Source organism: Camelina sativa, chromosome 17 (assembly GCF_000633955.1).
Source record: "Camelina sativa cultivar DH55 chromosome 17, Cs, whole genome shotgun sequence".
Taxonomy (NCBI): Eukaryota; Viridiplantae; Streptophyta; class Magnoliopsida; order Brassicales; family Brassicaceae; genus Camelina; species Camelina sativa.
In genome coordinates, this window is record NC_025701.1 from 21,852,268 (window position 1) to 21,875,740 (window position 23,473).

The following is a 23,473-nucleotide window of genomic DNA, read 5'->3' on the forward strand; positions in this document are numbered from 1 at the left end:
AAAAAAAAAAAAAAAAAAAAACATGATTACGTACCCTTGCAGCTGAATTTTCCCCGACCTCAGGTTCTCTCTCTGTTACATAAAAACAAAAGGTAACTTAGAACTGATGAATCAATACTATTTCACTCTAATAATGCTTTAATGTTAAAAGACTACTAACCTTCAAATGTTCAATGACAGCTTATAAGTCATCTACTTTTCTTTGTAAACTAACTTGCTTTTCTTTCATTTCAGCCATACACTTACTGTTGACTTGGAATAAAGACAGTTTTTTCATACTCATCCCTCTGCCCATTGCACTTAACCGACCAGGATTATCAGCTCCTAACAATTGTGAAAGACCATCTGACTTTGGATTTGTTGTTGTTGAATGAGGAACACTCTCCAACTCAGCTGCCTTTCTCTGAATAACAAATAAACAAATGCATAAAAAGTTACATTATTTGACTACTAACTCATAAACATGCAAACCAAAAATATAGATTATAGTTTAGACTGACAATCTTTTCAGCGGCGACAATATTAACCGGCATTCCATCTATTTTGGTTCTTTGACTTTACCCAAACTTTCAGCCTTGTGACCTTCGATGGTTCAGGGCATTCCTTTTTCTGAAATTAAAATAAAAAATGACATTACAAGTAGTGATTTGGCAATATAGCTAAGATCATACAATTAAAAAATCACCATCTCTTCTGCTATTCTAACCATTCCTTTACGGCTGCAAGTGTGAGGAATCTGTTTACGCCTTCGTTCCTTGAATTATCATTAACAACCTACGTAGAAATATTGTTAAAATATAGCAAGCAAGAAATGTTATAATACAATCACAAAACTTACAAAAAGCAAGTACCTTAAAGTTGTTGCTAGTCTTCAATATGATAAATTTGCGCCAATCATTAATCGGGATATTCTTCGGTCGCATATTCATCCTGGCTTGGTTATTAGGAGGTTTTCTGATCTTAGTTACAAGACGTGATTTAAAGCACCTCCACAAACATCCCATCTGGCTCATCATAGAAGTCTTTTGATACTCTTCATCAAGTTCAAACCTAGCCTGCATTTACATTGATAAAACATTGTGAAAAATGAGTGGTAATTAGAATAAGCTAAATTTAACATATTTATAATAGAAAAAATGCAACCTGAATGGATTTCCAGAGAACTGTCTTCAGGTCTGCACTAACCATCCTCCAATCATCAACTAATACTGGAACATGTTCCCGGACAAAACATCCTACATAGGATGCCAGCTTCACTGACCCACGACCATAAGCTTCTCCCATCTCATTGTACTCAACTTTCTCCCGTGTATTTGGATCCTTTGCAATGTATTTCATTCTGATAGGTCCTCGCTTTTTCTTACGATTAGTCTGATGTGTTTCCTGCTCATTATCAGCAACAGGCAATTCAGACTCAGTGTCATCCACTGGATTATCATTTATACCTTCGTCAGCATTTTCAGCAACAGACTTTTCGTCTTCTATATCATTCTGAGTCGCAGGCAGTTCAGATTCCTCATGATTCTGAAGCTCTTCAGATTGATGCTCAGTATCCTCTAAATGTTGTCGTTCAGATTGCAGCTCAGGTTCTATTGTACACACAAACTCTACCGCACTTTCTTCCACATTCTTCTTCCTTTTAGTTGCTTTCTTATTCTGACCCATTTTAGTTCACCTAAAAACACAAGATAAATAGTTAATAAAAATGGTAGACAACAGTTAAACACAAATCATACTTAGTAGACAACAGTTAAACACAAATCACAACATTATTAACAACAAGTGATCAATCAATATAACATAACTAAATGAAGCTTCCATTACAGAACGAGAAGATCCAAAGATACATTAAAGTTTGTAAAACCACAATTTTTTAACTAAAACATTTCTTTCAAACATAAATGCCTTCACAGTCAGCTCTGGCATTTTGTGCTTCATCATCTAAGTCATCATCGGTCATGGACACAACTGATGAAAATGGACCACAATCTAGATTTGCATCTGTTGAATCCTCCTCACTGTATCTCCTGGGAAGACATTTCAGAGCAACATACCAATTAGACATATCATCTTCCCTTGAGTAAAATATTTGCTTTGCTTGAGAGGCTAATATATATGGATCCTTTGAGAATGTAACTTGGTTGTGGTTGAGGTTAACAAGTGTGAATCCATCTTCCACTTTGACACCATTACCTCTAACTGTCCATTGACACCGAAACAGAGAGACATAAAAGACATGATAGTCCACCAATATTATGTCAAGAACTCTGCCATAGTATGACACTAAATCAACTACTTGTGAAGTGTCTCTTGCACTTGATCTACACATTGCTGTTGCCTCATAAAAGACCCCACTATTCCGACTTTGCCTTTGAACTGAGAAAATATGAAACCTCTGCCCATTTACTATATAACCCGTGTATGACCTGGCTGTACTACGCGGACCATATGCCAACCATTTAAGAGTTTCTCCATGTGTTTCTGAATCAATATGCACCTACAGTTGACAGAAGTCAGCTTAAATTTTTGGGCCGCCAAATGTATATAAATTTCACTAATAAAAGACACTTGCCTGTTCCTTTAACCATGACGCAAAATTCATAGTATGCAACTTCCACAACAATGTTGCATCACGTCTAGCTCTTGCATTAGTATTTTGTAAATATTCCAGGTGCATGCTTGTAGATAGAAAATACATGAAATATTAGACTGTTGTTCATAAATGACACTTGACAAGTGAGATTAAACGGGAAACAACAACTTACTCCACATATGGCTCCACCACAGCCGTGTTTTGTATCACTGCAAGATGGATAATCTGTCTCTCTGATTCAGTAAGCTCCATAGACGTTGCTGCTGATATTGGACGACCCTCTAATATGGACTTGCTTTAATATTCTGTATTTCTATCAAGCTTCTCTTCTACTTTTGTTATCTTCTTCAGAAATTTACGACAAAACCTCATGCTTTCATCTGCAAGGTATGACTCAGCTATACAACCTTCTGGTCTTGCTCGATTTCTTACATAGTCTTTTAAAATTTTCATGTACCTAGTCAGAACGAAAACTATGAATATCTACACATAATCATCCAATTTTATGAATTTAAGTATAAATCTGGAACCAGTACCTTTCAAAAGGGTACATCCAACGAAAATGTACTGGCCCTCCTAGTCTTGCTTATCTTCCTAGGTGTACCGTCAAGTGCACCATAATATCAAAAAAAGTTGAGTGTTTCCACAACTTCAGCTTCCATTACTGATATTTCCTCTCTATCAATCACACGCTGACACAAATTGTGGTAGAATGTTCACAATCGTGTGATAGCCAACCTAGGACCTTTAGGTAATAAACCTCTAATTGCAACTAGGAGAAGTTGTTGCATTAAAACGTGATAATCGTGAGATTTGAGTCTTGTGATCTTGCAATCATCTAAGGTTACACCTCTCGATATATTAGAACAATATCCATCCGGTCCTTTGAAGTCAAATAGTCTTTGACAAAAGATTTTCTTCTCTGCCTTTGACAAAGACCAAGGTGTTGGGGGAAGGTACGTTCTTTTACCTTGGGATTTAGGGTGTAAATCCTTTCTAATGCCTAGAACTTGAAGATTTTCCGACAATTAATACCATCTTTTGATTTTCCATNTCTGATTCAGTAAGCTCCATAGACGTTGCTGCTGATATTGGACGACCCTCTAATATGGACTTGCTTTAATATTCTGTATTTCTATCAAGCTTCTCTTCTACTTTTGTTATCTTCTTCAGAAATTTACGACAAAACCTCATGCTTTCATCTGCAAGGTATGACTCAGCTATACAACCTTCTGGTCTTGCTCGATTTCTTACATAGTCTTTCAAAATTTTCATGTACCTAGTCAGAACGAAAACTATGAATATCTACACATAATCATCCAATTTTATGAATTTAAGTATAAATCTGGAACCAGTACCTTTCAAAAGGGTACATCCAACGAAAATGTACTGGCCCTCCTAGTCTTGCTTATCTTCCTAGGTGTACCGTCAAGTGCACCATAATATCAAAAAAAGTTGAGTGTTTCCACAACTTCAGCTTCCATTACTGATATTTCCTCTCTATCAATCACACGCTGACACAAATTGTGGTAGAATGTTCACAATCGTGTGATAGCCAACCTAGGACCTTTAGGTAATAAACCTCTAATTGCAACTAGGAGAAGTTGTTGCATTAAAACGTGATAATCGTGAGATTTGAGTCTTGTGATCTTGCAATCATCTAAGGTTACACCTCTCGATATATTAGAACAATATCCATCCGGTCCTTTGAAGTCAAATAGTCTTTGACAAAAGATTTTCTTCTCTGCCTTTGACAAAGACCAAGGTGTTGGGGGAAGGTACGTTCTTTTACCTTGGGATTTAGGGTGTAAATCCTTTCTAATGCCTAGAACTTGAAGATTTTCCGACAATTAATACCATCTTTTGATTTTCCATAATGTAACAGTGTCGATACAATACTTGCAGCCACGTTTCTCTCCACATGCATTACGTCTAAATTGTGTCTTAGTGGCAGCTCCTAACCAAATACAAATACACAGTTAAGGAAATTAATAAAAACCTGAATCGAGAAACTAATTTATATTCAAGCAATCAACATACCTCCCAATAAGGTAGCTTGAAAAAACTTGATCTTTTTTTCCATCTTGATAACTCATCCAAGTCAACTTCTTCTTCTTCTTCTTCTTCCTCTTCCTCGGATTCAAAATCTTCATCCTCACTGTCAGCTACTGAACCAACACATTCAGTCCTTTTTATTTTCTTTCCAGGTTCTCTACCATTTCCAAAACNCTCGATATATTAGAACAATATCCATCCGGTCCTTTGAAGTCAAATAGTCTTTGACAAAAGATTTTCTTCTCTGCCTTTGACAAAGACCAAGGTGTTGGGGGAAGGTACGTTCTTTTACCTTGGGATTTAGGGTGTAAATCCTTTCTAATGCCTAGAACTTGAAGATTTTCCGACAATTAATACCATCTTTTGATTTTCCATAATGTAACAGTGTCGATACAATACTTGCAGCCACGTTTCTCTCCACATGCATTACGTCTAAATTGTGTCTTAGTGGCAGCTCCTAACCAAATACAAATACACAGTTAAGGAAATTAATAAAAACCTGAATCGAGAAACTAATTTATATTCAAGCAATCAACATACCTCCCAATAAGGTAGCTTGAAAAAACTTGATCTTTTTTTCCATCTTGATAACTCATCCAAGTCAACTTCTTCTTCTTCTTCTTCTTCCTCTTCCTCGGATTCAAAATCTTCATCCTCACTGTCAGCTACTGAACCAACACATTCAGTCCTTTTTATTTTCTTTCCAGGTTCTCTACCATTTCCAAAACTATTTCTGTAATTTTTCAAGAGTTGAGCAATATTACGGCCACTTAATATTCTGTCCTTTCTCCCATGTTCAGCATGTCCATCAAACCATGTTTTTTTAACTCGATACATATGTGTTGGAGGTAGAGACTTTCTATGGCACATAAAGACATGTTTTCTGCTGTGACTCAACCACAAACTATCTGTGTTCTTCCCAAATATAGGACAACCCATTTTTCCCTTTACTTTGCAGCCAGCCAGATTCCCGTAAGCTGAAAAATCACTTATAGTCCAAAGAAGCATTGCCTTAAGTGTAAACGTCGTTTTACTAAAAACATCATATGTTAATTCTCCATTGCTCAACAAATGCATTAGATCCTCAATAAGAGGTTCTAAGTAGACATCAAGCTATTTCCTGGTTGATGTGGACCTGGAATCAACAAGGTAAGCATGATGTTCTCCTTCGCCATACATAGGTGAGGAGGCAAATTATAGTTCACCAGCAAGACCGTCCAAGAACTATACCTTGTATTCTTCATGATAAACAGATTAAATCCATCTGTGGACAGTCCAAGACGGATGTTCCTTGGTTCAGCAGCAAATGATGGGTATTTATCATTCATTTGATCCCACGTCACAGAATATACTGGATTACGTATCTTCCCATCGTTGCTCTTGTTACTGAAATGCCACCTTAAGTCCTTAGCCATTTCTTCAGACCTAAACATCCTCTTCAGACGAGGAATTATCGGAAAGTACTGTAATACTTTTTGTGGGACACCCTTCGTGACTTCATCAGTGTGCATATTGCTCTTCCATCTTGAAGCCTTACATTTGGGACAGTTGTCTAGCTTCTTGTACTTCTTTCTGAACAGGCAACAATCATTTATGCATGCATGAATCTTTTGATAACCCATATCAAAAGACTTCAGAAATTTCTTCACATCATTTAGTGATGTGTGAAGTACATTACCATCCGGTAACATTTCTGACAATGTCTCAAGGAGATCATTCAAGATTTTGTCGGACCAGCCATTATGTGTCTTCATTCTAAACAATCTTACAATAGCTGATAGCTTGCTATGGGAAGAACATCTTGGATATAAAGGGGTTTCTGCATCAGCTAGCTTTGCGTAGAACTCATCATCTATCTTCTCTTTCCCCTCAGCATTCTCACAATTTCTTAACGGCTCTTCATCCATAAACTCAACAGCTTGATACAAACCACAAATCTATTCATTCCACCGATTTAATTTCTCAATGAATTAACCCCCTGAGTCCACTTCACCGTGATGATACCAATCTTTCCCCAACTTGTAAGTCTCATCCATGCCTCTAGTTACTAGATGAGCAACCACAACACTACACGAATGACGATCTACATATCTACAGTCAACGCATGGGCATATTACCATGCCACTGTCTCCTAACTCAGCAGACACCGTCCGGACAAATTTCCAGGCACCTATTTCGTATGCTGGATCAAGTCTTCATTGTATTTGGAAGGAAGAACGACACAAACGAAGATACCTTAATGTCTATATTCCTTTATTGAAATCCTAACAGTATGTAATCAATTACATACCTGCTAAGATGAACCCATTCCTTGTCCAGCATTTTAGTTTTTAAACAGTTGAATCTAAAACTAAGCATAAGTTTTTAAACAGTTAACAAAAATCAATACAGAAATTTAAATAAAGCAGATTTGACCAAAACGAGATTAAAAGTGAAATTTAGTTTCGACAGATTTAAGAAATCAAGCACATGAAAAGGACACAAACATGCAATTTTCAGATTCGACCAAAATCAAGCAACAATCAGTTCAAGCACATGAAGAGAACACAAACATGCAATTTTCAGATTCGACCAAAATCAAGCAACAATCAGTTCGCACATGTAATTTTCGAATATGAACAAAAGTTTTAACTAAAATGTGAACAAACTTACAGATTTGTTGTTTAGGTTTTAGATTTCTCTTCTTTCAAGTTTGTCTTTGTTGTCGGACGAGTTTGACACCTCACAAAACGAGATTAAAAGTGAAATTTAGGTTACTGATTGAAGATTAGAATGAAATTGAAAAAAAAAAAAAAATTAGCTGTCTAATTTAGGTTACCTTCGTCGTTCTTCGTCTGAGAAATTGAAGAGGAGAAGATATAGCTCGTCTGAGAAATCGAAGAGGAGAAGATATAGCTCGACGGAGAAATCGAAGAAGAAGATATAGCGCGACACAAAGACAGAAGGAAATCGAAGAAGAAGATACAAAGATAGAAGGAAATCGAAGCCGTCGAAATTTGGTCCGCGACGGTGACGGCGACGGTGGTAGATTGTGTCTAGGTTTTGAGACTTAGACTTTTTTTTTTTGAGACTTATGTTTTGTGATCGAATGAAATTTTTGGTTAAGTGTTAGAGCGGTTGAATAAAATTATGGGCCGCCAAAGTGATTTTCGCTTCCCGCTTATGCTATAAATGGGCTTAGCACTAATAAAGTGCTGTAATATAATTGCTAAAATCCGAAACTATTCTTTAACAGCAGTTACAGAATTAGTTATCAAATGGTGCTATCAATGATGAGCAATTTTGTTGTTGTGACCTTACAAAAGAACAGAATTATCAGTGCACCAACTCCATAAGCATTACCAAACTAGTTTCTTCCTCATCCAGTTCATAGTTTCAGTATGGTTCGGTTTGAGATCATCAAAATAGGCAATAGTCAACAATTCGACGGATTTGGAGATTTATCGCTCAGAAGACAAGGATGTTTGCTCATATAAGGGATATAGGGTTAAATGATACGCTTGTTGAGCAAGCTCCGCTCCTGCCGTTAGCAGAAAAAGAAGAGGCAGACCCCGCGAAGAAAAAGAAATGGAATGAAGATGAAGCGACAAAGATATATCAGTGTGAGAAGGCGATGGACATTATTTTCTTAAACGTAAAAAATAAGGTCTTGAGGAAGACCGATAGATGCAACTTGGCAGCAGAGACGAAGTCGATGTTAAAGAATCTGTATAATGGTGAGAACCTTGCCTAATAGAGTATATCTATAGTTAAGGGTATACACATTGAAGATGCAAAAATCAAAGTCCGTACATACCCACGATCATAGCACTTGGCGGGCTTTACTAACCTGGAATTCTCATATCCTTAGTAATAGACTTATTTTGGGCCTCCCTTCCGCATACAAAATCAAAACCATGCGAGAGTAGACCATACTACATGTGCTTGACTATGAGTGTAGTAATAGCAAATACTCTGAATCTCGGGATCAATAAGAATTTTTGGAGAGTCAAATGAAATTTATAAAAATATCTTAGCACCGACATGACTAATTTATAGAAGTATTCTTGTAGACCCTTAAACTGAACATTAAAAGATGTGTTATTAAAATGAAGGCCTACTAGCTGATATGTTTAAACAGAAACTTGGAAACAAATAATTTGTTGGCACAAAAAATAATTTATTCGGAGAAATATGATTACTATAGTTCATGTTTGAACCTTTCAATTTCAACTTAATTAACCATTAGACTAGGTAAAAACCTTGTGTGCCAAAGAGTCAAGTTGCTTAACCAACTCATTAGTTAAAGAGGGTGAGGGAAGGTGAAGTTGTATTAAAAGCTACGACTTCTTCAAAGTCAAAACGTCAGATGAACAAAGCCGAACCAATCATTACGACTAAACTAAATATTGAAATATTCCAACATGATAATACAATTAATACTTTCAGTCATGATCAAACGTGCTAAGCACTTCACCCAAATTTTAAAATTTTATGGCATGAAAAATGGACTTCTTCCCTACCTTAGATGATTGTGTGTAGTAACACAGCCACAAAAAAAAGCCCCTTCACATGAGGACAATGGGAAAGACTCCGGTCCTTCCACTTCATCATGTTGTCTTCTTATTTCTGCTTGTATTCCAAGCCACTGGCCAGCAGCAGCCAGGACTCACGAGTCCATATATTGCCCCAAGAACGAATCAAGTACCCGCGGTAATCATTGGAATGTTTATGTTCACACTCTTATTCAGTATGTTGGCTTGTTGCGTTTGCTATAAATACACAAGCACATCTCCTCCTGGAACCACCTCTGACACCGATGGAGGAGGTGGAGAAGTAGCGTGGACGAGGAGGACAAGCCGTGGACTTGAACCGGATGTGATAAAGTCGTTTCCTTCCTTTCTTTACTCACAAGTTAAAGGGTTAAAGATAGGCAAAGGCGGCGTGGAATGTGCCATCTGCCTGAACGAGTTTGAGGACGAAGAAACGCTGCGGTTGATGCCTCCTTGTAGCCATGCATTTCATGTTGTTTGCATCGATGTCTGGCTCTCTTCTCGCTCTACCTGTCCAGTTTGTCGTGCTAATCTCCCTCCCAAACCAGGTAGCGATCAAAGCTCTTTAAATCCATGTATACATTCACATGATAATCAGGATATGGATCTTGAAGATGGAAACACGCGAAGAAGTGTATTGGAATCTCCAGATGTACGTTTGTTAGATAGATTGAGCAATAACACTGGGGCAAACAGACCCCCTCGGTCGAGGTCAACAGGGTTATCAAACTGGAGAATAACGGAGATTTTGTTCCCAAGATCTCATTCAACCGGGCATTCTCTAGTTCCACGTGGAGAGAACCTTGACAGATTCACATTGCAGTTACCAGAAGAGGTACGTAGGCAATTGAGCCTCACGACGTTACCACAAGCTAGGAGTTCAAGGCAAGGATATAGGAGCGGTAGCGTTGGGAGCGAGAGGAGAGGTATTCCTCATGGACGCCGATATAATAGACGGAACATTTCTCTTTCTTTCTCTTTCTCTTTTCAAACTGCCTCTCTCCAGTCAGCTAAAGGCATCAAGGAAAAGGAGCTAGGAGAAGGGTCATTTGAACGCCTTAGGCCAGAGATGCATGGTCTGGTCTAGTATAAATTTGTTGACTACATCAACTTTTCTTATTGACAAGGTTAGATTATTATAGAGAACGTCATCAGGTGTGTCTTAACCATGAAAAACAATATTATATATGTAGGTTTGTATACAAATTGTGTGGAGGTAAACAAGAGCACAAGAGAGCTATATTGTACAGTTTCTATGTGAATCGAAGGATTTAATAGTATATGATTGTGAACTTTGGATTATAATTACGATTGATATAAAAATTATCCTCTTCTTTATAACAATTCTTCCGAGTTATGTAAGTATCAACCTATATAGGATGCTCATGTAATGTTCATGTGATACTAGAATGTTAATACTTGAGTCAGATCAACTGATAACAACATAACAAAAAAACCCATAAGAGTAATTTCTGAGATTTTTAAAAACTTTCATCAATCATACTATATAGTTCACATATTAAAAAAGAAAAAAAAAAAAAAAAAACTCGGAAATAAACTAAACCGGTAATGTGGTCTTCTTGGTTTATTTTGGGGTTTCAATAAAACCGGATGGAGTTTCAATTTAACCGGATCTATCTTCTTCTTTCTTCACCATGGTCATCTCAACGGCTGAGCTTGTAGTTGTGGCGGAGGAGGAACCAGAATCTGATTAGTGCGATTTACCTTTCTCCCGATGGCTTCGACTCTAATCTCCTCATCCCTCTCTTCCTCTTTCTTCCCAACCCAAAATATCAGCCGCATTCAAATCCCGACGACTTCAATTCCCGGAGGTTGCAGTATCCGCACACGCCGTTCAAAAATTGTCTCCAAATCACTCGATCTTCCACTTCTCCCTTTCAGCATGAGCGAGGTTAGCTCCATAAAAGATATCAATTTTGAGCTTACACTTGTTGTGAATGTTGTTCGTTTATGCTTTTTATACACAGGTTCTTGTACCAACGGAGAGCAAAACTTTGCATTTGTATGAAGCAAGGTACTTAGCTCTACTTGAAGAGGTACACTAGTCTCTGGTACATTGCACTATTAGATTTTACATCATTACATGTATTGGTTAGTGAAACATGTTGGTGTTTTGGTTCTAGTCAATGAAAAGGAAGAAGAATATGTTTGTTCATTTCATTCTCGATCCTATTTCAATTAGTGAGACTGCAACAGAAGCTTCCTTTGCTGCTCGATACGGCTGCTTGGTACTTATCGAAAACGTAAGCATTTTTCACTTTTTTTTTTTTTTNTTTTTTTTTTTTTTTTTTTTTTTTTTTTATTTTATTCGCTCATGACATATATTTGTAGGTTGAGAGATTAGACGTTGGTGCACTTGTTTCTATTAGAGGCGCTGGTCGTGTGAAGATTTCGCGGTTTTTAGGGGTAAGATTTCGGATATAAAGTATGTGTTTGGTTAAAACATAAACTTTTTAGATAACAAACAACTAAAATGCGGTATCTTGGCTTCTTGACTTCTGCGAGCTTCTTCTTCTCTTAATTCAGGGGTAAGATTATGGATATATAGTATGAATTTGTAATCTTTGGTTTAAACTCTGACTTGAGGTAACGATAGCTTGTCGAGTAGAACTAGACCGCAAGCCACTCTGTTCCTTCTCGTTGGCCAAAACAGTTGATTAACCAGAAAATGTTGTTATTCAAGCTTACCTTATGCTCTTTAAACATTTTTTTAATGTTTCATTTGACGAGATTATTCAAGTTGATTTCTTTGTTTAGAATCTCAGAAGTTGATTTTCTGACAATATGAATTGTTTTCTCAGGCAGATCCTTACTTGTCCGGAGAGGTCAGACCAATACAAGATCGTGTGAATTATGAGAGCAGAGATGAATTAACCCTTAAAGTGTCCCAGCTGAAGGAAACTATTAATAATCTTAACAGCTTGGAGATCAAACTTAAGGTACAAACCTACCCGCAAAAATCTCTCTTCTTCATTGTGTCATACATGGATACAACAACTGTACCTGTTGTATCTAGGGTTCTTTTACATTTATCTGCTGTTGCAATAGGCTCCAGCAGACTCGCCGCTACAAACTCGTCTCATCAACTCTCTAACCTGGGCTGAAGATGAGCCGCCGGTTGAATGTGACGAATCATTCTTACCTTCTCTCCAAGAGCGTCTATCTTTTTCTGCATTTCAACCCATTTCTGGTAATTCCTCACATATTTTTTTTTCTTTCTCGTGTTTTCTTGTTTCAAAAAGCTTTTCAGTTTGAAGTATCAAATCTTACATCACAATAACGCCAAATCATCCGTTTTGTCGTGTATGCAGGATCGTCAAAGTCGGAACTATCAAGGTTACAACAAGAGAAATTAAAAGCAATGGATATGAAAGATACAGTAGAGAGGTTAGAACTCTCCATGGCACTCATAAAGGAGAACATTTCCTCAGTTGCGGCCAAACTCGCCATCCAATCCTTAGATATTCGATAATAGCTAGACCATACAATAAGTCTCTCGTTGTAAATGTGTGTTATTCGTAAAACTTAGTGAATATTTTATTACAGCCAAGAAAGTGTATTTCTTGTTTGAAACTTTGATTCATAGGTGTAAAGAAGCAATAAGACTAGAGTAAACATTCACCCTTCCTTTGTTCATGATAGGCCAAAAACATCTCACCCAGTCTAATCATAAGGGCTCCTTTTTGGAGGTGATGGTACCCTTCCAGTCCCACAAATAAAGAATGTTAAGACTTTATAATTTCTCTCGCAAATCCATTCGCCTCTGAAACATCTTTGCAAGACCTCAACTTCTCCTCTAGCTTCTTCAGCTCTTGGTTGTAGTCTTCCAAATCAGACGGTGGCATGATGCCACCATTTCTAAAAACCAAAACAATGCGCTCCAAGTTCCTGACTCCGTAAGCAAAATGCTGGGTACACGCGTTGATCAGCTCTAGTTGAGTTGATTTGCCATCAGCCTGATAGACTCCATTCTTAGGCTTGATATATGTTTCAAACACATATAGCATAACCACGATCAGTCTTTCAACCACTTGGGAGCGAATATTATTATCTTTTTCCCCTGTAAACTTCATTATTAATTGAGTACCGAAGAGTAATAAAGAACGTATGTCATCAGATACTAGCAGCATTGCTTCAGCCACATAGAGTGAGAGCTCAACTCCGAGTCGAAAAACCTCCTCCTTCTGTTTCTTCTTCTCCGTAGTCCTGCACAAAATTGACATTTTCAATTTTCGTAACCTGATCAGTAAGACTAAGAAAACAAAAGGGAATAAATGAAAGATCATGCACTCACCCTAGAGTGTAAGGAGAATATCTGGACTGTGGTAATCTCTTGTTGTTACGGACAACACGGTCGTGAGTCGTCATTGACATAGATTCCATCTTCATTGAAATGGTCGAGATGTTTGAAGGATTCATCGAGGAGAGCTCCAGATCCAATCTATAAAGCAAATTTATAATGTAAGTTTCCAACGCGTTTTGATTATCAATCGGGCAAACCTTGAAAGGAGTCGGGAGACCTTTAACACACAATAACCCTAGATCGTAACTTTAACCTAGAGAGAATATAAACGAACGCTCTCACCTTTGAAAATTGAAACTCTTGCCAACTGATCTAAGTAGGAAACTAAACTAAGCATACGTTTTGACCCAAAAAAAAACTAAGCATACGTTTTGTTTTTAGCCTTATTCCGGTCTAAACTGTAACGGATGATGTTTTCAAGTACGGCCTATTTGAAGTATTTAATATGATTTAATTTTGATAAAAAATCTAAATATCAAACTAATTTTTTGAAAATTTAATAAAAGTGATAAATTTCTGAAAATATTTTAAAACATTTTATGAAATGAAAAAAACAAGAAGTTTTCGCACTCGGCAGTTTTTGCAAAACAGGAGTATTTTTTTTTTTTTTTTAATATGAGTGAAATAGAAAGACATAAGAGAGATTTGTACATTTTTCTTAATATTTGTGAAAATGTTAGAACGACACTCTTTGTCAAACAGACTAGGATACAAAGTGATTTTTAGTACTCTTTCCGTTTTAAAATATATGATGTTTTAGCTAAAACACGCGGATTAACAAATATCTACTTTACAAAAGTTTAACCAATCATAAATATTATATAATATAAAATATGAAATTAATATAATTAAAAATTGTTTAAAAATTTGAAAACATCCTATATTATAAAACAAAAATACTTCTCTAAATTAAAACGTCACATCTTATGAAACNAAAACAGGAGTATTTTTTTTTTTTTTTTTAATATGAGTGAAATAGAAAGACATAAGAGAGATTTGTACATTTTTCTTAATATTTGTGAAAATGTTAGAACGACACTCTTTGTCAAACAGACTAGGATACAAAGTGATTTTTAGTACTCTTTCCGTTTTAAAATATATGATGTTTTAGCTAAAACACGCGGATTAACAAATATCTACTTTACAAAAGTTTAACCAATCATAAATATTATATAATATAAAATATGAAATTAATATAATTAAAAATTGTTTAAAAATTTGAAAACATCCTATATTATAAAACAAAAATACTTCTCTAAATTAAAACGTCACATCTTATGAAACGGTGGGAATATATCATATTAGATCATAAATAATAAATTTATTATTACCATAATCTGAAAAATCTTACACATGGTTAACAAAATAAATAAAAATAAAAACAGAGAAAGAAATAATAAACATAATTATCATCTCATGAACAAACCGAATTAGTTGATTAAAAGCCCTACGTACGTAGATATAAAAATATATACAATAAATATGTATATTTGAAAAACTCAAAAATATCACTAATATTTCAAATAATGCAATTACATTGTTTAACAAAACATAAAACCGAATACTTGCAAAAAACTTTCACAACTCGCGGAGGGCCGTGGCCCGCATGGGCACAACATCTAGTAAATTATATAAGCCATGATGGCTGCCAACAGTAACTGCAAGGGAAAATGAACTATTTAGTTAAAATATTTTAAAAATAAATACTATATCAAAGTTTGTTAAAAAAAAATACTATATCAAAGTAAAAAGTAATTAAGAAAAAAACCTTACAATTAAGATTATCAGAATATAGTTGGTTATATTTATCCCATCCTCCGATATCTTCAGCGAACCTTCTATAGTAGCTGAAGTTGGCTGCATCACTTGAAAGATAGAAAACTTAGCACTATTTTTGAAGTAAATATATGTCAAAATAAATTAAAAATGACATTGATTTGACCTTCTTCGTCAAGGCTTGACCTTCTTCTGCTTGATATACGGGCTGGTATTGACCGTATTGTTTTTCTTGATAAAATGATTGACGTTCTAGTTCTTGTGCGTGATACATTCCTCTGCTTGATGTATGGTATGACCTTTCTTTGCTTGGTGAACTTGACCTTCTCCTGCTTGATGCACTGTTTGACCTGCTTCTACTTGGTGAGCGGCTTGACCTTCTCCTGCTTGGTGAACGGCTTGATCTTCTTCTGCTTGATGAACGGTGTGAGATTCTTATGCTTGATGCACTGTTTGACCTGCTTCTACTTGGTGAGCGGCTTGGCCTTCTCCTGCTTGGTGAACAGCTTGACCTTCTTCTGCTTGATGAACGGTGTGAGATTCTTATGCTTGATGCACTGTTTGACCTGCTTCTACTTGGTGAACGACTTGACCTTCTTCTACTTGATGAACGGTGTGAGATTCTTATGCTTGATGAATGACTTCTGCTTAATGAACGGTTTGAGATTCTTATGCTTGATGATGAACGACTTCTGCTAGATGAACCACTTGACCTTCTTCTGCTTGATGAACGGATTGATATCCTTAGGTTTGATGTACTACTTGATATTCTTCTGCTCGATGCACGACCTCTACTTATTGAACGGCTTCTACTTGATGAACGATTTGACATCTTTCTGCTTTTGTGAAATGCTTTAGTACTACAAGATGATTGTAAAATCTTTTGAAAAAACTGAAGAAGCAGATTGAGTATATTTTTGAATGCAAACCGATGTGCAATATTTATATATTTATATGCGCGTCGTTAGACTTCACTCGTTTTAGTTTGAACGTGTAATCAAATATATTCGAAAAGAAAAATATAAGTGATAAAAATCTTTTGTTTCTAATTGTCAACTGCGTATATTTGAAGATACACAATGGAAACATATTGAGAGTTGAGAGTTGAAAGATCGTTAAACGATCTCCTTCGATGACAGCCACACACACACACACACGCACACACAAAATGCAGATAATATGCTATTTCTAGCGATATTAAAATAGATGGCTATCAAAAATCCAACAAGGGCAACTTGAATCGGTGCGGTGCTGGATACTTTGGGGAACCGACATATGCTTGACTCTATTGATCATTGACTTAACAAGAAAATATCGAGGGTGAGTAATGTTCGATTAATCATTAACAAGATAACAATATATACTTAATCCGTGATATGGATAAGAAAATGTAATTTGGATTGTTAAAAACAAGTTTAAAATGTTTAGATTTTAGAATTTATAGATTACAATGTCCGAAAATAAAATCAATCCCGATTTCAGTTACAACACAATTAAAGAATTATGGCATCAAAAACAATTTCAATTCTTAAAACCCCCTATAAAGTTAATTATAAATTACTTGAAAAGTGAAACTAGTGTCAAATTCACATTCACTCCATCCTAAAATATCAGAGAAGATTCTTACTCCCTCAGCTTTCTAAAAATATGATTTTCTAGATTCTTTCTTGTTTCTTTTTTTTTCAAAGTAGAGTTTCTTAGCTTTTTAATGTTTTTTTAATAATTAAAAACAAAAATGTAAATTGTAAATTGTATTGTAAATGATAAATCATCACAAAGCTTTGTCACTATCAATATATATGTCAATATCAGTATTGGTTGTGTACCATTTTTTAAAAATTACTAGGTTCGAACCCGCGGTGCACCGCGGGTCAAATGTTTTAAAATTTTGAACTTTTGGACTTTTATATTTATTACAAAGAGAATTTGTTTTGTAATTATTTAATAACTATTTAACAAAATTATAATAAATTTTAGTTATAATTTGAGTATAACTTAAAAAGTTTATTATTTTATTTTATTTTATTTGTGGTGATACATTAAATTGTTTGGTGTTTATAATTAGTAATTAATATATAGTGCAAAGTTGTGTTTCTGTATTTTATTTTGGAAGTATATTTTGGGTTATTGTAGAAATCATTAGTAAAACACTAGGTTTTGAACCCACGCTATGCGTGGGTTTATTTGATATATTTTGGTAAAAATTATATATGATTGATGACAGTTATGAAATATTATCTTATAAAAAAATTTAAATTACTATTAAGGTCAAACTTTTATTTTCGATACACCAAAATTTTAAAAAATATAAAAATCAGTTGTGCTAAAAAATCTAATCTGATCAAAAGAATCATGGATTTAACTGGACGCCCAAAAGAGGCAGATCGGATTCGAACTGGTAACCTTGCATATACTAAACCATTTTTTTACGGCCAAACAAACAAAACACTTTTTGAATCATGAATTAATCTTGTTTTCTCATATTTAATTGACAGCCACCATCTATGTTTTTGTGTTTTTTCATTGTTTTCTTACTTTTCATATTCTTTCTCGTCATTTTTATTGTCAAATTTTCATTATTACTTTTACTGTCTGATTCTTCATTATACTCTTCTTCTTCCTCTTCGTAATCTGCTTTCTCACATTCTTCCACTTAATAACTTGTTAACCCATCAAACTCCAAGACCAAAATCATTGCTTATTTTCTCATAAAATTTCATGGATCAGCATAGTCACCACATGCACTCAATTATTGATATTTTCACCTGTATACTTATTCGGTTTAAGATCCACATGTATTGAAACTTCTTGAACCAAAATCTTAATACTATAAAATTGCAAATTACTTGCAAAGAAAGTAATATGAACACATGTATAGCTAATAAAAAGTGTGTTCATCATATTAGTCTTATTTATAGTGGTTCTCAGCCAGTTCCAAAATTTTATAGCCAACGTAGGATGTTGTGCATACACTTATTTATAAATTTTTTAATATAAAAAATTTACATAATTTTAAAAATGTTAAATATTAAGATATCTGATATTGGTTGGTCATTTTAAAAAATTTAATATAGAAAATCCTGTAAATTTTAAAAATGTTAATCAGTGACATGTCAAATCCCAATAGGTTGTTTAAAATCCTATGTGGACGCTGTAAGGAGCTTATATCTCCAACTTTTATTAGTACTGATAATTATAATATTTTCAATTTTTAAAATTTTAAAACTTGGACATATGGTAAATCAAGCTTCATGCTCATTCATAGTTGAAAGAATATTAGTCTTATTTAAAATGGTTCTCAGCCATAGTCTAAAAAATTTCTAGCTGATGTGAGATATTGTACATATTTCTTTTATTTCCAAAATTTAAAATTCTGGAAACTTAGAAAATGTGAATAAATGACATATCAAATCCTGATAGGTTCTTTCAAATAATTTTTAATATAGGAAATTCTGGAAATTTAAAAAATTGTTAATTACTGAAATGGCTAATCACTATTGGTTGTTTAAAATTCTATGTGGACACCTTAAGAAACTTATAGCTCCTACTTTTATTTAGTATAATTTGTAATAATTTTATAAATAATATAGACATTAAGGACACAAAAAAATAAAAAGGCCCAACTAAAATAATAAAAAGACACTTGACTTTTGTTGTGCTTCTTCGGGAGTCTATCTGGTTTTTTTTAACCTTCTTCCTTTTTTCTTTTTAATCAACCGAACTCTTTCTTCTTTGGCTTAGATCCCGATTGGAACCCTATAATTCTCACCTCCGTGATTTCTATATTTAATTGCTTATTGATCTACTTTGAAGATTTCAGTCGAATGTTTTGCAAACCCAGTAAATGAGTTTGTTGATTTCAATCTCTGATCTTGTTGGTTGGTAAGTTCTTGATTTTAAACTCTCTCAATTCGGTCTTCTTAATAATTAGATTTTAAACTCTCTCCATTCGGTCTTCTTTATAATTGGATTTTAAACTCACTGTATTATTCTCTCGAAGCAAATAACGAATATACATATATTATTGTCTGATGTTAAATTCTGAATTTAGCGACTGTGATTTGGACTTTTTTGTTATAAGATTATCTAACATCTTAATCATTCAATTCCAGGTATTTCCTTATGTTATAAAAGTATAATCATTCAAAAGAAAAGCCAGATAAGTTCGATGTTGATTTCAGCTTCAGAAATTACAAATTTCTGTAGACATCGTCATACACTAACATATGTTCTTTCCATGTTTACAACTCTTGTGTAGACAGATACTTATAACATCAACAATTACAGTCAACTAAAAGCAAACACAGATAACGTCCTAAACTGGTTAGTAACATGACTCTCTTTTTTTGCCTTTCTTTTCTAAATTAGACTTTCGAGGAATTGTCATGTGTTTACAAAGAACGAAAACAAAACCAAAACCAGTTTTAAATAAATCAAAACAGCATTAAGATGTTTTTAACCGACTATGCTATGTTCAGAACTCAGTATAATACTAAATATAAAGCAAGTTTCTTTAGTCCCTTTCAACTGTTGTTCAATTCGTAAGTGTATCTAAGTTCGAATTTAGAATCTAAATTTTAGTAAAGAGGGTTATATCGATATATTCAATTCACTCTATTACAATCTGTCCTTAAATTCGATTTTTAGGGTCTGTGTTTTGAAAATTTTTATTATAAGATGAATTTAGATCTTAACCAATTTATCTCTTACAGGTGACAACTGGGGTTGGTAAAGTATAATGATTCAACACCAAAGCAAGATAAGTTTGAGTTTGATTTCGTTTACATAAATTACAATATTCTGTAAACTTCCTCATTCAATAATATATGTTCTATCCATGTATACAACGTTTCTGCAGAAAGCTGGACTTATAAATCAACAATTACAGTCAAATAAAAGGAAACACTGATGACATCTTACTCGGTTAGTTACATGGCTCTCTGTTTTTGGCTTTGTTTGGTAAATTATTCTATGAATGAATGGTCATTTGTTTACAAATAACAAACACAAAACAAAATCTAAATCTAAACCTAGAAATTAAAACAGCATTCTTTTGTTTTATATGGTCTATGCTTAGTTTAGATAACAGTATAATACGAAATATTAAGAGCTATATTAAGTAAATTTCTTCAAATACGAAACAAACCAAACATCCCCAAAATGTTTTACTAATAGAAGACTGCAAAAACAAAATTCACCCTTGAAATTAAAAAATTTAAAACAACAAACACCAAACCAGACCTTACTTCCATAGATTTTGAAAAATTTCCTTGAACACAACATTCATCGTTTGCTTTGTTGTCCCTCCATCTTTATCTAAGATAAGCACTTTCAAACCCTTCTTCGATGTGACCCTAGAAAGGGCCACATATAACTGGCCATGAGAAAACACTGGTCGAGGTAGAAAAAGACCAACTTCTTCGAGTGATTGTCCTTGACTCTTGTTTATAGTCATCGCAAAAGCTACAGACAATGGAAATTGTCTTCTTCTCATCCGGAAAGGAAGTTTAGTATCAGTCGGTTTAATTAAAACCTTTGGAATTAACACTTTCTCTCCAACTCTTTCACCGGTAATAACACAAGCTTCTAGGACATTAATCCCCATCTGAGTAATCTGCAATCGTGTAACGCTGCATAAACCACCTTTATGATCTATATTTCTCAGTAACATTACAGGAGCACCAATCTTAAGATGAAGACTGTGATTTGGCAATCCTGAGAGCTTTATACTATTTAAGAAGTCTGAACTGAAAACAGGGTTGTTTAATGATTCGCTGTCCTGAGGATCGATACTATCTGCACTTAAGTACACCATTTCTTCACCTGTATAGATATATGATCACGTTATTATTGTAATTAACTAAGATCGGAAAAACTAAAAATCCAGCTGATTTAAAAGTAGATACTAACCTTGGAGCTTCTCAAGCAGTCTTTCATTGATGGTGTTAACATCACTATTTGTTGGACATAAAATAGCTCTTGTTTGGAAAAACTTCGGATCTGTTTTTGTATGCAACATTTCCAAATCACCATATACGGCCCTAATTATGGAATCAATAGGATCAACTACATCTGTTATTAGCAATTCTTCTGGAATATCAATAAGAGCTTCCCCATCGTTTGTTTCGGGAATTTTCCCATCTCCAACAGCTAGAATCCAATCAGAAAACTCCTTTATATTCCTTGCTTCAATCTCTGTCATATTCTTTGACATAAGCCGCATATTCTTCGTCAAAGACAGAACCTTACAATGTTCCCATAGATACGAAGAGTTCAATGAAGCTAGAACAGTCTGAGCCCTACCAGCACCATTTATTAAAGGTAATACCTGCCTGAAGTCACCTCCAAATACAACTACCTTTCCACCAAACGGCTTGTTGTCTGCATTTCTCATTATATCAGATAAACTTCTATCCAGATTCTCAAAACAATATCTGCTCATCATTGGTGCTTCGTCCCATATGATGAGAGACGCTTCTTTCAACATCTTAGCCAAATCTGAAGTAGGATTGATATTACAGGTTGTAAAATCATCAGGATTTATAGGGATACAAAACCTTGAGTGTGCAGTCCTTCCACCCTCTAACAGCAAAGAAGCTATACCACTTGAGGCAACATTTATAGCTATCAATCCCCTGTATCTAACAGCTGCAGAAAGAGTTTTCCACATAAAAGTCTTTCCTGTTCCACCAAAACAGTAAACAAAAAAGACTCCTCCACAGTCATTTAAAACAGCTACCATTATCTCATCATATATTGCCCTTTGCTCAGACGTCATCAACTCTATCCAATCATCATGTTTTTCTTTCAATTCATCACGATTGTAGTTCTTCTCCTCTATTATATAACGGTTGGACTGATCTAAACCTATGCTGTTTGGCTTTGGCATTTCTTCAATTTCTTTCAGAGTTCCACCATTGCATAACAATATCTCTTCAATTTCTTGAAGCGTATAATTCTTCTTCTCCTCATCTGTTAAATTTAAATTTGCAATATCATAAATAAATGGAAATATAATTAGTTTCTTAGTTTTCGTGAACCATAGATACGGATGAGATTATCAAACAAAAATACAATACAAATAATTCGAAACCTGGATTATTGTATTTTTCTCTTTTCTTAGCTTCAATGTCTTCTGATAAAACATGCCATGTTTCTTCCCACACATGTAGTGGCCTTGATAAACAACAATCTAGAAGCATCATAGCAAAAAGATTCCGAAGTTCATCTCCAAAAAACCAGAAGCTTGCTTCAATAATACTGTCGATATAAGCTTGGTCGTCTTCTAAAATATCTCGAGCCCAACATGCTTTACAACACCTCTGTATGTCCTGATATCTTCATCAGTTTTAGGACCTCTAACGATTCCAAGAAGGATTCTCATATAATATTCCGCTTCCATTCTATGTGGAACATAATTGATCCTTCCAATAGCAAATCCCCTCTGCCTTACTTTCCATTGTTTATTTTTACCATCCCAAGTAAAGTATTTAGGAATTTCTGCATAAGTAAGCGTTCTAGCAAATGCATTAACCTTATTCAGATTTAGGTAGGCCATGAACATAGAATCGACATTAGCTCTTCTGTCAAGTACATTTTTAATCTTCTCCTTCTCTTTATAAAAAACTGGTTGCTTCCCTGGTTGATGAAATAGAAGTTTCATGACTGCTATACTTCTATACTGTATTTGAAACTTGAAAAGCCTCCATGATGCTTCAGAAGCTGAAACATATCTACAAAATAAAAAAATAGAAATTTTAGTAAAGAAAAAAAATACTAAAGAAAGGCAATTAGGAGTATGTGATTCGAACCTTCAATCAAAGTATTCCTTTATTTCATCCTTTTTTGTTTTCTCACCATCTGCATCATTGTTACTCCCAGCTTCAGTCTCATTCGTATCCGTACTTTTCTTTTTAGGTTCTAGAACAATTGCAACACGGTCTTGCCCTTTGTTAATATACTTAAACAAGTACTTTATTGAACCGGATTGGTTGCACCACTCAACATTGATGTGAGCACGATATCGCAATGATAGGATACGATTGTAAGGAACAACATATCTGTTATCACATTTCAGTGAACCTTTCTCAACAAAATTAGAAGATGCTCGCCTTCTATAGATTGGATATCCGTCTTTACAAACTGAAATTTCTTCAACATTCTCTTTTGGGTAAAACTTAGAACACTTTCCAT

The 23,473-nt window shown here is 34.7% G+C and overlaps 6 protein-coding genes across 9 annotated transcripts in view; 2 read left to right on the forward strand and 4 right to left on the reverse strand.

Annotated features, from left to right (window-relative positions):
- LOC109129930 overlaps nucleotides 1–533 on the reverse strand; it is a 2,315-nt gene extending 1,782 nt beyond the window's left edge. The window contains exons 1-2 of the mRNA XM_019238976.1: nucleotides 501–533; nucleotides 247–403 (exon numbers count right to left, since the gene is read on the reverse strand). Of these exons, the coding sequence (XP_019094521.1) occupies nucleotides 247–403; nucleotides 501–533 (190 nt within the window). The remainder of the gene's footprint in view (nucleotides 1–246; nucleotides 404–500) is intronic.
- On the reverse strand, nucleotides 34–1,669 carry LOC109130121. The gene is made up of 6 exons (XM_019239335.1): nucleotides 1,144–1,669; nucleotides 852–1,055; nucleotides 707–774; nucleotides 501–609; nucleotides 161–403; nucleotides 34–72 (listed from the first exon to the last, which is right to left on the reverse strand). Coding segments are annotated over exons 1-4 (795 nt in total). The 5' UTR covers nucleotides 1,666–1,669; the 3' UTR covers nucleotides 34–72; nucleotides 161–403; nucleotides 501–608.
- LOC104757835 (RING-H2 finger protein ATL34-like) lies at nucleotides 9,111–10,594 on the forward strand. Its single transcript, XM_010480624.1, has one exon. The coding sequence runs from the start codon at nucleotides 9,200–9,202 to the stop codon at nucleotides 10,265–10,267; it is 1,068 nt and encodes a 355-aa protein (XP_010478926.1). The 5' UTR covers nucleotides 9,111–9,199; the 3' UTR covers nucleotides 10,268–10,594.
- Nucleotides 10,838–12,832, forward strand: LOC104757837. 2 transcript variants are annotated; one of them, XM_010480627.2, is made up of 7 exons: nucleotides 10,838–11,092; nucleotides 11,169–11,237; nucleotides 11,325–11,444; nucleotides 11,533–11,607; nucleotides 12,003–12,140; nucleotides 12,250–12,391; nucleotides 12,513–12,832. In XM_010480627.2, exons 1-7 carry the CDS (start codon nucleotides 10,916–10,918, stop codon nucleotides 12,671–12,673), a joined length of 882 nt encoding a protein of 293 aa, XP_010478929.1. In that variant the 5' UTR covers nucleotides 10,838–10,915; the 3' UTR covers nucleotides 12,674–12,832. The 2 variants fall into 2 exon arrangements, with proteins under 2 accessions (XP_010478929.1, XP_019094273.1); XM_019238728.1 differs by having other exon boundaries at nucleotides 11,325–11,429.
- On the reverse strand, nucleotides 12,901–16,399 carry LOC104757836 (serine/arginine repetitive matrix protein 5-like). 3 transcript variants are annotated; one of them, XM_019238729.1, is made up of 4 exons: nucleotides 15,447–16,399; nucleotides 15,278–15,361; nucleotides 13,496–13,642; nucleotides 12,901–13,407 (listed from the first exon to the last, which is right to left on the reverse strand). In XM_019238729.1, the coding sequence occupies exons 3-4, from the start codon at nucleotides 13,618–13,620 to the stop codon at nucleotides 12,927–12,929; spliced, it is 606 nt and encodes a 201-aa protein (XP_019094274.1). In that variant the 5' UTR covers nucleotides 13,621–13,642; nucleotides 15,278–15,361; nucleotides 15,447–16,399; the 3' UTR covers nucleotides 12,901–12,926. The 3 variants fall into 3 exon arrangements, with proteins under 3 accessions (XP_019094274.1, XP_010478928.1, XP_010478927.1); XM_010480626.2 differs by adding an exon at nucleotides 15,041–15,162 and having other exon boundaries at nucleotides 15,278–16,397; XM_010480625.2 differs by lacking the exons at nucleotides 12,901–13,407; nucleotides 13,496–13,642 and adding an exon at nucleotides 14,990–15,162 and having other exon boundaries at nucleotides 15,447–16,381.
- On the reverse strand, nucleotides 20,523–22,169 carry LOC104759710 (ATP-dependent DNA helicase PIF1-like). The gene is made up of 2 exons (XM_010482606.1): nucleotides 21,191–22,169; nucleotides 20,523–21,103 (listed from the first exon to the last, which is right to left on the reverse strand). The coding sequence occupies exons 1-2, from the start codon at nucleotides 22,167–22,169 to the stop codon at nucleotides 20,523–20,525; spliced, it is 1,560 nt and encodes a 519-aa protein (XP_010480908.1).